Source organism: Pipistrellus hanaki (assembly GCF_964339955.1).
Source record: "Pipistrellus hanaki genome assembly, chromosome: 14".
NCBI classification, from domain to species: Eukaryota; Metazoa; Chordata; class Mammalia; order Chiroptera; family Vespertilionidae; genus Pipistrellus; species Pipistrellus hanaki.
The window spans coordinates 18274145-18287657 of record NC_140516.1 but is presented as its reverse complement, the minus strand read 5'-3'; the positions used below and the strand labels follow the sequence as shown (position 1 = coordinate 18287657).

Genomic DNA, 13513 nt, shown 5'->3' with positions numbered 1-13513 from the left:
TTGCACACCCCCTACTGGGGATGTGCCCACAACCCAGGTACATGCCCCTGACCGGAATCGAACCTGGGACCTTTCAGTCCACAGACCGACTCTTTACCACTGAGCCAAACCAGTTTTGGCAAGATTTGATTTTTTTTAACAAGAATGTTTTTAAGTTACTAAATTTTAAAATATTGAGCTGCATGAAAAGGCGCGGGGATGGGGGGAGATAAAAAATAAAATAAAATAAAAATAAAAAATAAATAAAAATTTTAAAATATTGAAATCAAGTAAGTTCAGTATTTCAAACCTTGCTAGGCAATTTGACTAGAGATATTCAGAAAACAGTAAGATTTTAAAAGATTTTTAGCGTACCTGATTTGACCTGTATTTTTCAACCTTGGAAATCAAATCTCGGGAACAATTGTATATGCTTTTAATGACATTTGAAAATTATCATAGAAATAGTAGTTTGGCCGAAACCCATTTGTCTCAGTGGATAGAGCCAAACCGGTCCCGGCAAGACAGAATTTTCTTAACATGTCTTATTTCTCATTCAAACAATTTAGCCCTGGCCATTTTCCTCAGTGGTCACAGCACTGGTCTGCACAAAGAAGGATCATGTGTTCTATTCTCAGTCAAGAGCTGGTACCTCAGTTGTAGGTTTCCAATCCTCAGTAGCCAGTGGATGAGTGTTTCTCTTCAGGTTTTTTCTTTTGTCTCTCTCCCCAACCCCCTTCCCCCGCTTCTTCCACTGTCTGGAAATCAATGTGAAACAATATCCTCAGGCCCTAACTGGTTTGGCTCAGTGGATCGAGCATCTGCCTGCAGACTCAAGGGTCCTGGATTCAGTTCGGGTCAGGGGCATGCACCTTGGCTGTAGGCACATCCCCAGTAGGAGGTGTGCAGAAGGCAGCTGATTGATGTTTCTCTCTCATTTATGTTTCTAACTCTATCCCTCTCCCTTCCTCTCTGTGTAAAATCAATAAAATATATATTTCTTAAAAATATCCTAGGGTCAGTGTTATAGAAACAAAAACACAAGTCAGGCAAATTATAATAAATATAATTTACTTCTATTTATGATAGAAGAAAAATGGAACAGAAAGAGAAAATTTATCAAGATACGATACTTAGGCGTGCATTGGTGGTTCAGTGGAAGAATTCTCGCCTGCCAAGATACGATACTTAAGTTGTTTTTTAAAAAATAGATAAAATATATGTCTTGCTAGAAAAGATCTTTTGTGCTTCCTCTTTTGTTTCATGAATTTATTTAGTGAAGGCAGAAAAGATACTTATAAACTTTACTTACCAAAGAGAAATGAAGAAGACCTAAAGGAAACACAGCAAAGTAGAAAAATTATTATAATTAAACTCCCTCTACCTGAAGGAATTTGACATTATTTAAGTATTAAGAATTAAGGTTATGTATTAGCTATAAAGTAGTTTTTTTTTTTTTTTAAATATATTTTATTGATTTTTGTACAGAGAGGAAGGGAGAGAGATAGAGAGTCATCGATCAGCTGCCTCTTGCACAACCCCTACTGGGGATATGCCCGCAACCAAGGTACATGCCCTTGACCAGAATCGAACCCGGGGCCCTTCAGTCCCCAAGCCGACGCTCTATCCATTGAGCCAAACTGGTCCCGGCTAAAGTAGTCATTTCTTAATAGTTAATATTTAATATGAAGGCAGTGAACAACAGTTCACTAGCTTTGTTTACTAAAGGTAAGATATAATGTAACAGCTAAAATGCTTAATAGTTAAAATATTGTAAAATATATAAACATGCATTATCATTTACTTAAAAGTCAAGTGAAAATTATAAGGGTCTTGTTTACAAACAATTGATAAGTTCATAGTATTTACTATTTTTAAATCTCTTAATATATAAAATTGAACATCAAATTTGAATACAAATCCCTTGCGATATGGCGGTGAGATGGTAGGAGTAACTGGTGCGTGTGCAGGACCTATATTTTCCATGTTTTCCTTCCTGTCAGGTTTGTACTTTAACACGAGAAGACAACCGCTCCTTTGGCATCGTTCCTCAAGATGAGCAGCTCCATGTTTTACCCCTGTATAAATTATCGGACACCGACGAGTTTGACTCCAGGGAAGGAATGGAAGCGAAGGTCAGGTCTGGGGCCATCGATGTCCTCAAGCCCCGCCCAAAAAAAAGGACATTTTTTAGGCAACCAATTCCTCGCTGTGGGAAGAAAAGGACGTCGAGGAGGACAGACGGCTTCACGTGCAAGATGAAGGCTATGGAGAAGAAGCTCATTCCTCGAATCAAGCGGAAGAATAACTCCACAACACACAACAGTAAGGCTTCATCACTCACTTTTTAAAAATATATATATATATATATATATATATATTTTATTGATTTTTCACAGAGAGGAAGAGAGAGGGACAGAGAGTTAGAAACATCGATGAGAGAGAATCTTCGATCAGCTGCCTCTTGCACACCCCCTACTGGGGATGTGCCCACAACTAAGGTACATGCCCTTGACTGGAATCGAACCCGGGACCTTTCAGTCTGCAGGCTGACGCTATATCCACTGAGCCAAACTGGTTAGGGCCATCACTGTTTCTTTTAGATGAGGCATGGGACTGCTTGTTTTCAGTGCATCAGTTTCCTTTTCGGAAGTTGAGTGTTTCCTTTGTACTATATTCTTCTTTATCTTTGCTACTCTTAGTAATGGGCATTATAGGAAGAAATCCTTTATGTCAGTTATCAGGCAATTAAGTTAGTTTATTGTTATATCTCTTTTGTTAAAAAAAAAATACATATTTTTATTGTTTTCAGAGAGTTAGGGAGATGGAGAGAGAGATAGAAACATCAGTGACTTGAGAGTACCATCGATCACCTGCTTCCTGCACGCCCCCTACTGGGGATGGAGCCAACAACCCAGGCACGTGGCCCTGATCAGAAGGGAACCCGGGACCCTTTAGTCTGCAGGCTGACACTGGATCCACTGAGACAAACCAGTTAGGGCTCATTTGTTTTTAATATAACTTTGTTAGAGTTCAAACTATATCTATGACACCAAATATATCTATACTAATAAAAGGGTAATATGCTAATTAGACCAGACGTCCTTGTGGACAAAGCTGCAGCAGCTGCGAGGGCCGAGGAGGGCCGGCAGTGGCAGCAGCAGTGGGGTGATGGGGGCAGCACCTTCCCCTGATCGGCCCAGTTGCCTCCCATAGAGGGAGGTCAGACTGCTCCCCATGGGGAGTGGGCCTGAGCTGGCAGTAGGACATCCCCTGAGGGCACCAGGACTGTGCGAGGGGTCAGGCCAGGCTGAGGGATGAATTTTTTGTGTGCCAGGCCTCTAGTTTTTACATACTTACACACACCAAAAGTCAACAAAAATGCCCCATCTCTATTTTTTTTCAAAAACGTGTTTTTTGATTTTTTTTTTTGTTGTTGTTGTTGTTGTTTTTTAATCTTCACCCAAGTATTTGAGAAAGAAAGTTGGGTAAGAGAGATTGAGATGTAACATAAATCATTCCCTGACCAGAGATCAAAACTGGCCACCTAGGTATGTGCCTGGTCCGGGAATCAAACCTAAAACCTTTTGGTGCCCAGGAAGATGCTCTAGCTAACTGAGCCATCCAGAAGGGACAACATGTTCTTTCTTTCTTTTTTTTTTTTTTTTTTTTAAAAAAAGCCCTAATCCTTCCTTTTGGTATACACGAAGTGACATTACTTCCTTGAAGTCTTCCTTGATCAATTTAAGTAGCCTGCTCAACCAGTTTTACTGAAGTATTTTGGGTATTGGAAATGTAGCCATGGCAATAAGGGCAGATATTACTGTAAAAGAATTACATTTAAATACATCACAGATATTGGTTGCGGGCACATCCCCTGTAGGAGGTGTGCAAGAGGCAGCTGGTCGATGTTTCTCTCTCATTGATGTTTCTAGCTCTCTATCTCTCTCCCTTCCTCTTTTGTAAAAAATCAATAAAAAATATATAAATACATCACAAATATTCACTAAGGGTAAGGAATTTCCGTGACATCCTGAAGGACATGAGAATCTGCAGTGCTTTTATTTGGAAAAATAGCACTCTAGCCAGAGGAAATGGCATAGGCAGGAGGCAGGAGTTTCCCTTGAATTCTTGATGCTCGCAAGGAGTCCATTGTGGTCGGAGCAAGTGTGAAATGGGAGAGACAAAAGGGTTCCACATATCTCAGGCTTTGCAGATTGCTGTAAAGACTTTGGTCTTCATTGTGAATGAGAAGTTTACTGGCGATTTCAGTATAGAAAACGGATATGATGTGACTCAAACCTAACACGCTGGTTACTAGGTTAAAACTAGAGTAAAGTGGGGCAGTGAAGAGAAAAGTAGGGTCATCCTAAAGGCTATCCTAATAATTCAGGAGAGGACCAGCATGGTTGAAAAGGATATAAGGAAATACCTAATTCCAGATATGATTGGAAGGTTAAATCAACAGGATTTCTGATTAAATTTGGCATGTGTCCCCACAAAAGTGTCAAGGTTAACGCTGATGTTATTGGCCTGAAGAAACTGGAAGTGTGGAGAAACCAACCAACGTTAATGAGGAATGGGGAGAGGAGAACAATAAAGGAAAGATATACAGGAAGACCAGAATCTCATTTCTGTCTGACTTTCAAGCCTCTGTGATTGAGTATGAACCAGGAGGTTACTATTTGATTCCCAGTCCTGGCATATGCCTCGGTTTCTGGCTCAATCCCCAGCAGGGGCCTTGCAGGAGGCCACTGATCAATGACTTTCTCATCATTGATGTTTCTATCTCTCCTTTCTTCCTCTCTGAAATCAATAGATATATATTTAATTGTCCCATCTTTAGTCAGTAGAAACCTGGCTTATAAATTGCTTTTTCAGAACCCCCAACTGTCTTTGATAGCTTCTGTTCTGGCCAGATGTTCCAGGCTCATCTATAATCTCTAATAATAAAAGAGTAACATGCTAATTAGTCCTGATCTAACAGAAGTCTTTTGCATGTCCAACTTCCTACCGGTTACAGCCGAAGGGGCCAAGGCAGAGGCAGTTAGGGGCAGGATCAGGCAGGCAGGCAGGCAGAGGTGGTTAGGAGCCAGCTGTCATGTATTGGAGAAGGATACAGGCCAGGCTGAGGGACTCTCTGTGCACGAATATCTAGTGCACCAGGCCTCTAGTCAAATATAATCCTGTTCCACTTCTAAAATCAGTCTTTTCTCTAAAGAGCCTAATGGAAAAAATACACCATGAATTTATATTGATATTCAAACAGATCAACTTCTTTGATCTTTATATTTTTAAGATGGGTTGTTTATTTGTTTGTTTGTTTTTTTAAATGGGAGAAATGACAGTGAGCACTTTTTTTATAGAGTGCTGGTTACATTCTGCTTATAAATAACAATCATATAATTTTTATCTTTGTGTCATTCCCAATTAGATAGCATCTTTACATGCTATTTTTAAAATAACGTATACCACCCAGGCATGTTAGTTCTGTGTGTTGGGAGTCTTGTCCTACACACCAAAAGGTGTAGGTTCAATTTCCGTCAGGGCACATACCTATGTTGCAGGTTTGATACGTCAGGTGAGGTGCATATGGAAGTCAACTGATTGATGATTCTTTCTGTCAATACTAGGTGCCTGGTGCACAAAATTTGTGCACTAGGAAGGGGTCCCTCAGCCCATCCTGCTCCCTCTCACCTACTGGGAGCCCTCAGGGGATGTCCTATGGACGGCTTAAGCCCGCTCCTCATTGGGAGCCGACCTAAGCCTTAGTCTGGCCTCCTTTTGCTTGCGGCGACCGGGTTGATCAGGGGAAGGCGCCAGCCCCATCACCCCTCTGCTGCAGCCACTGCCAGTCACCGCAGATGCCAAGGTGTTTTCATCAGCACGGACTCCAGTCCCTTCGCCGTGAAAAAATGACAACTTTCTTTAAGCATTTTCAAGATGTGTCTTTCATAGCATGTGACATTTCTTTCTTTATTTTTCGTTTTATCCTCACCTCAGGATATGTTTCCATTGATATTTTCCCCTTCCCAAGCCAGAAACCTCTAGCACAGGCTTGGGAAGGAGTTCCTCGCCTGCACCTCCGATCGCAGGCTCAGCCCCTTTCTAAGGCTAAAGCATCTGCCAAGACCTTAGGCTTGGGAAGTGGTTCCCCCACCCGCCCCTCTGACCGCAGGCTCGGCCGCTTCAAAGCCTAAAGCCTCTGCCTGATGGCCGACTGGGAGTGATCTGGGTGGCTAGGACAGTGTTTTTCAACCATTTTTGGGCAAAGGCACACTTGTTTCATGAAAAAAATCACGAGGCACACCACCATTAGAAAATGTTAAAAAATTTAACTCTGTGCCTATATTGACTATATATAAAGTAATTCTCTTGAATAGGAATCAAATAAACACAAAGAAAGTATTTTATAATTACTTTATTATGAAATATTAAGTAAACAAAATAGTGAAAAATTATAAAATTCTTGTCTTGTCTGCACCTACGGCACACCAGGCAACATCTCGCAGCACACTAATGTGCCGCGGAACAGCGTTGAAAAACGCTGGCCTAGGAGGTTCCCGGGACCCAGGCATGAATGCAAATTAACTGCCATCTTCGTTGCGTTAATTTGCATTCTCACTCTGCTTGGCTGTGGTCTAGCGAAGGTACAGTCAGTTTACATGTTTCTCTGTTATTAGGTAACCTATCTCTCTTTCACTTCCTCTCTATTTATAATCATATCCAAAATTGAAGATACAATTTCTTTTGGTTAACATATACCTTATTTGTAGTCATATGTACAATATTTGGCCCATAACATCTTGACCCCTTTGTAATCTTTCCCATAAAACCTTTCTTTTACAGTTTTATTAGGCTTAATGAAAGACTCATCACTATTTTACCCTTTTTCCCCGCTCATTATTTGTATTTGTCGACAACTTAACTTCCATAATAACAGATGCAGCATGGGTTTCTTGATGTACCACTCACACCCTGGGTCCTATGTATAACTTCTCTTTGGAAAAAGGAACTATGCCGAGCCAGTTTATCACAGTGGACTGAAGGGTCCTTGGTTTCATTTTTAATGTTTTCGTGTGTGTTTGACGTTAAGTGGCACAAAATTGGCCAACATTTCCATTGTCAGTGTTTTGTTATAATTCTTTTTTTTTTTTTAAATATATTTTATTGATTTTGTACAGAGAGGAAGGGAGAGAGATAGGGAGTTAGAAACATCGATGAGAGAGAGTCATCAATCAGCTGCCTCTTGCACACCCGCTACTGGGGATATGCCCGCAACCAAGGTACATGCCCCTGACCGGAATCGAACCCGGGACCCTTCAGTCCCCAAGCCGACGCTCTATCCATTGAGCCAAACCAGTCTCGGCTGTTATAATTCTTTGTACTCTTTAGCCCTACCTGGTTTGGCTCAGTGGATAGAGCATTGGTCTATGGACTGAAGGATCCCAGTTTCAATTTCAGTCAAGGGCACATGCCTGGGTTGTGGGCTTAATCCCCAGTGGGGTCATGCAGGAGGCAGCCAATCAATGGTTCTCATCATTAACGTTTCTATCTCTCTCTCCCTCTTCCTTCCTCTCTGAAATCAATAAAAAATATATTTTTTTAAAAAAATACTCTTTAGCCCTAGCTGGTTTGGCTCAGTAGACAGAGCTTTGGCCTATGGATGAAGGGTCCAGGTTGGATTCCTATCAAGGGCACATGCCTGGGTGTGGGGCTCAATCCCCGATAGGGGGCTTGCTGGAGGCAACCAATCAATGATTTCCTCTCATCCTTGATTTTTCTGTCTCTCCCTCTCCGAAATCAATAAAAATAATAATATTAAAAGTAACTAAAACAAAATTTTAAAAACGTGAAACTGAACCAAATTTTGTCTTCAAAGGTTCGAACAACATTCAAACTTCCTCACCGATCCCATCCATTCCGCACCCAGTGCAAGAGGCAACCTTATCCCCAGACTTATCCTCGTCCGCCAACACCGTTTCCACCACAAAAGATGCCTCGGTTTCGGGCGGGTTTCCAGAAAGAAGTAGCAATCCCGACTTCACGATGTCTTCTGGGAGACACAGTGATGCTAATGCCGCCGCCGCCGCTGGGGAATGCCCTGGAATTGCACAGCCTGGTGAAGTGAGTCCTCTTCCCACTTTGCCTACTCCCATGTCCGATCCCCTGGTGGGTTCTGAGCCTCCCGCTGGTCCATCTGAGCAGATGCCTTCTCATGAGCCCAACCAGCAGCCCCCACTCATCACCTCTGCTCCTGCACTTGCTTCCTCCCTGAAGGAAGAAGATGGGCAGCATTCGGCGGCAGCTGAGCCTCCATCAGATGCCCCCCCATCCCATGGCCCCCAGGCATCCGCTGTGCAGAAGTTGCCCCACCTTGAGGAGTATTGGTCAGACAGTGAGCACATCTTTTTGGATGACGAGGTTGGCGGGGTGGCCATAGCCCCGGCTCACGGCTCTGTTTTAATCGAGTGTGCCCGGCGGGAGCTTCATGCCACCACTCCCGTCCGACACCCCAACCGGAATCATCCCACACGCCTCTCTCTCGTCTTCTACCAGCACAAAAACCTAAACAGTCCCCACCACGGTTTTGAAAAAAACAAGATTAAGTACGAGGCTAAAGATAAAGAAGCTAAGAGTAAGAAAATTAAGGTCTCCGATCAGAGCCATCAGGCAGCTAACGAGGGTCCCGAGCTGTCCCCTGAGGTGATGGAGCTGGAGGAAGAAGTTCCTTCCCGAAAGGCGGTCACCTTGACCCATGACAATGTTGTCACCGTGGCCCCTTACGCCGTCACCCACGTCGCGGGGCCCTATAACCATTGGGTGTGAAGGCGGTCCTCCCCTTCCCAATGCCTTTGCTAGCGCAGTGTATTCTTCCAAGGTGCTGTTACAGGGAAGTCATGTTGTTGTTTACCAGATCTTCATCTCACCCATTCGAAGGCTGAAGTAAAAACAGACAAAATGAAGGAGGGTGGGTATTTCTTAACTGTGACTATATATATTTTGACAATTGATAGAAGGTGCACATTTTAAGCAAAAATAAAAAAAAGTTTTATAGTTTTAAATACATAAAAGAAATGTTTTGGTTAGGTGTTAACCTTGAGAGAATCACTCAGTTTGGTGCTTTCAATAAGTCTGTTTACTATGAAACGAGTAATTTTTAGAGGCTTTTAACTGATAATGTGCTATGATGTAAAAAATCAAGATATATACAGTGTTAACTCTACACAGCTCCTGGTGCTTAACCACATCGACATAGTTCATTATAAGCTGAATTATTATTTCATGGTGCCATGGTTTCCGCATCTTCCAATCATTGCTAGAAAATAGGCATTTTCCTTTGAAATAAACCAATGAAATGTTTTCTCTCTTAAGGTATCTCCTGTATAAAATAATTCGTTATTATTAGTAATGGTTGGAGGCTGTTCGTAAATTGTAAATATATATTTTAAAAGCACTTTCTATTTTTAAAATTAACTTGAAATAGTATAGTATAAGAATCCAATTGTCTATTGTTTGTGCATATTTGCATACAAGAGAAATCATTTATTCTTGCTGTGTAGAGTTCCATCTTATTAACTGCAATATGTATTCATACATGTGTATGGTTTGTGTTTTTTAATGTGTTCTTTCTCATTCAAATATTAGCTACTTATATAAAATCAATCATGTGAAAATTGTTAATTATCTCAAATTGGAATCGGAAAGCATATCATCCACATTGATTAATATTTTCTTGGGAACTAAGTAAGTGTGAGCTCTTGCTGAGCAACGTTGACCCCAATTTACTTTCACTGTAACTTTCTCAATATAATCTATGAAAGGTGTTTCCAAAAGGAGATTTGGCATGATAGGATTCAAAAGAGTCAAATGCTTCTAAAGTTTCAAGGTGATTAAATACAAAAATTAAGTAGTAAGAACCCTACCCATCCCAAATTGCCTTATTCTGAAAGTCATTCTAGTAGAGACTAAGAATAAAATTTTAGTAGAAATATTGTGAAAATTAATTCCTTATCATTACACACACAAAACAAATAGTTGGTATGTTATAAATTAGTTAATCCAAAGTAGTTTAAACATATTAGTTTTGAGATAATTGCCTATGATCTAGGTTTCAGGAAAATAGGCATTCTGATTATTTTTTCAGTCGTCCCATTATTTCTTGTGTTACTTTTTCTGGTTCAAAAGAGATTGCCCAAACCAAATTTTAGATCGAGAAGAAATTTCAGTGAAATACTTGATTCTGTTAAAATGCAGAGGTGCTATAACCTTCAAAGTCTCAGATTCCTTGGGAGTATGGGAAACCTAACGGTGCTTCTCCTCTGGAAATGCCATAGGAAGGCCATAACCGCTAACACTCACGATTTTGGTGCAAAAGCAAACAATTCCAGTAAGCTCTCTAAATAAAATTAATCATAAATTATTAAAATAATATATGGTGCAAAGTATCAGTTTCAAGCTTTTGACTAATCAATGTAAGGGAATATGAAGGGATTGTAAATAGCAAAATGTCATTGATAGTCCATCTTGTATAAGTTGATTTTTGCTTTTGAATATGTAAAATAGGGTAATTCATTGACTTGTTTTAGTATTTTGTGTGCCTTAGATTTCTGTTGTAAAACATGTATATTTTTGTGAACCTATGGTTTCTTATACATCTAAGTTTATAAATAAGTGATTCTTTATTGTTTCAGCTGCTTAAATAAGATATTTACTTGTAGTAAACCATCAAGAATACACCATTGTGATATTTTATTTTAGGCCTTACCTCTCACTAGGAGTTATTTTTTCACCAGACTTAATGGATAAAACTTAAAGATACTTTATCCATCCACCCATCTATCCATTCAACACTTATTGAATGTCTGCAAATTTTAAGTAAATGCTTTTGTTTTATTTGTATCACCACCCATAACAGTAAACTTGAAGAATTAAAATCCTAGAAGATACTCTTAACACACATTTTAATAAATAAATAAATAAACACATTTCCTTCAAAACACACCATTGTGATATATGTACAGCAATTCCGATCAGTGTCACTAACTTAAAATAAGTTTCCTTAACAATCTAAACCTGAAGCACGAGTGTTGATTTTAGAGAGTACTGGGATTAACACCTGCTCAGCTAATAAGCCCATGGTGGGAACCACACAGGATTCCTGCATTATTGAACTCTTTCCTAAATTATCCATCCCATTGTACGCCCTGTAATTTTTTCAAAGCTCATGCTTAAATGTTCTGCAGCATTGTGATTGTATACTGGCTACTCTTGCTGTAAGAGTGCTCTTTTTCATGAAGCAAGGAAATAAATTTGTTTGAAATGACATTGTCACTCAGAAAACTGGCTATCTAATATTTCTATACCGCTATTATATTTTACTGTAATGATCACATTTTGTTTTACGTGTTTTGGTTTTTTTAGCAGTCAGTCTTCTGCCTTTGGGTTTTCAACCTTCTACTTTCGTTCATGGTGTGATAATAGAATTGCTTGATGCATGACTCCCAAGTTAGCCCAACCTGTTCATAATATGTTACAAACTTACCAATGATGGGAGAATAACTCCTGTCAAGTGTAGAATCCTATGAAATATGCTGCCCTTCAAGTCCTATTTCTAATGGCTCATAGGCTATCATTGGAAATAGTATTTCTTGTTTTCTTTATCTACATCCTCTTTCCAATTCATCCACAAAGTACCAACTATATCATGACATAGACCTGTTTGAAATATATCAGCGATTTTCCACCTTTGTGCTATGAGAATCATACCCTTTGGGTGTGTGTGTGTGTGTGTTTGTTTTTTGTCAGATAGGCGAAAGATAATATACTTTTTGGTGTGTTGCAGAATTTTAGTAACTGGTTTATTTGTACCATGAGGTAAAAAAGGTTGGAAATCGCTGAAATATTATTGAAAATGGAACCTAACAGGATGTATAGCTGTAGGTTAATTTTTGCAACATATTAGCAAAATGATTGCATCTTAAACAACCTTCCAACATCTTTATGAAATCTGCATGTGGGTGCAATAATTTCATTTGTTAAATATAGAATTTTTCTAGATGAGAACCATAAGCAATTTGCTTGAGACATAACCCCAGTACATACTCAATTGAACCGATACTCTTGTAAATGAGATATTGACTTAATTCATATGAAGTATCCTCCTTTCTAATGTTATTACTTCATAGATCCCTACCCATTATTTATTTTACACAATAGCATGTATGAAAATAACCTCAAACTATAAGTTTAGTCTTTATACATATTGTAGTATTTTATCGGGGACAACATTTTGACATTGCATGACAACTTCCACTGATAACAGGCTTGGCATTTATTTGGATATGCCAAAGTAGCTGTATTTAACTGTTAATATACAGCTACTTTCTATTTCACAACTTTTTGATGCATGCAAACCTTTTTTTTTGTCTAGTTTTAGTACATTGTGAGTTTCGATCTTTTGTAAAAATTGATGGCGAGAATTGTGACATAAGCTAATGTAATAGTGGTGCCTCACAGCACTGGAAGACACCTTAGAAGTCATCGAATTCAATCAATGGGGCCCAGAAAGCAGGTTTTAATGTCAGTGTGAAGTTATTTTTTTAATTATAATTTAAAGAATCAAATGAAAGTTAGGATGACTGTATGAAAATAAATGTGATTTGATCGCCCATACAGTATTTTATCAATGGGAATTAACCTAATATTTGTACAATTTAAGAGTAAAATGGCTTTGGTTTTGGTTTTTGAAGAGTTTTTTTTTTTTTTTTTTTGGAGAGGTTTAGGGATAGAAGTAATAATGGATCAAGATGTCCCTGCCTTTAGAGCCTCTTGGGCCTTGCATGGGAAATTTAGCCGACTTTTACTACTAAGCCATCCTGTTAACACATCTTATAAAGTGTGGCAATAGTCTTGTCTGCTATTTCAGTAAATATCAAGTACTTAACACAGTACAGGTTTTTATTCCCCCTGGAACAAGTGGTAGGCATTTATAAGAAGTTAGACGATTGAATGGGTAAGATAATCGGGGGAAGTATATATTTCTGTTGTATATACTATTTAACCATAGTTGTACATACAGCCTATCTATATGTCTTGCCTAGTTTGCCCCACGATTCAGTCCCAGCATAGGCCATTTTAACGCGGCTGTCCACACATTAGAATACTGTCTTATTGTGCACAGCTGCTAACCTTGCCTGTGAATGTATTGTACTTGTAACTCCAACATCAACGGTATCCCCCAAGTGATAAAAATCAGTGCTCTGATTCCTAAGAGTCTGGATTTATCCAAATCAAATTATGCTCCATGGTGAGCGGTCCTCTAATAGGTTCAGGAAATGATGCCATCCATTGCTCTGGCATGCAATTCAGAAAGAAAGGGTATGAGCTTTATCCGAAGCTCAGTGTGTGTTTTCTTATCATGTAATGAGGTTAATCGGCATCTTTCGCGTGTAAAATAGAGACCCATTTCCTCTGTTAATTTTGGACGTGGTGAAAATGTCTTATATCCACCGCTTCACCCTTTTTGTCCACA

General features: G+C 39.5%; 1 protein-coding gene across 1 annotated transcript in view; it reads left to right on the top strand.

The window, feature by feature from the left end:
- The window catches only part of TET1 (tet methylcytosine dioxygenase 1), a 104970-nt gene extending 93142 nt beyond the window's left edge, over positions 1 to 11828 (top strand). Inside the window, exons 11-12 of the mRNA XM_084904238.1 lie at positions 1983 to 2304; positions 7862 to 11828. Of these exons, the coding sequence (XP_084760364.1) occupies positions 1983 to 2304; positions 7862 to 8808 (1269 nt within the window). The 3' untranslated portion in view covers positions 8809 to 11828. The remainder of the gene's footprint in view (positions 1 to 1982; positions 2305 to 7861) is intronic.
- Positions 11829 to 13513: the final 1685 nt, after the last annotated feature.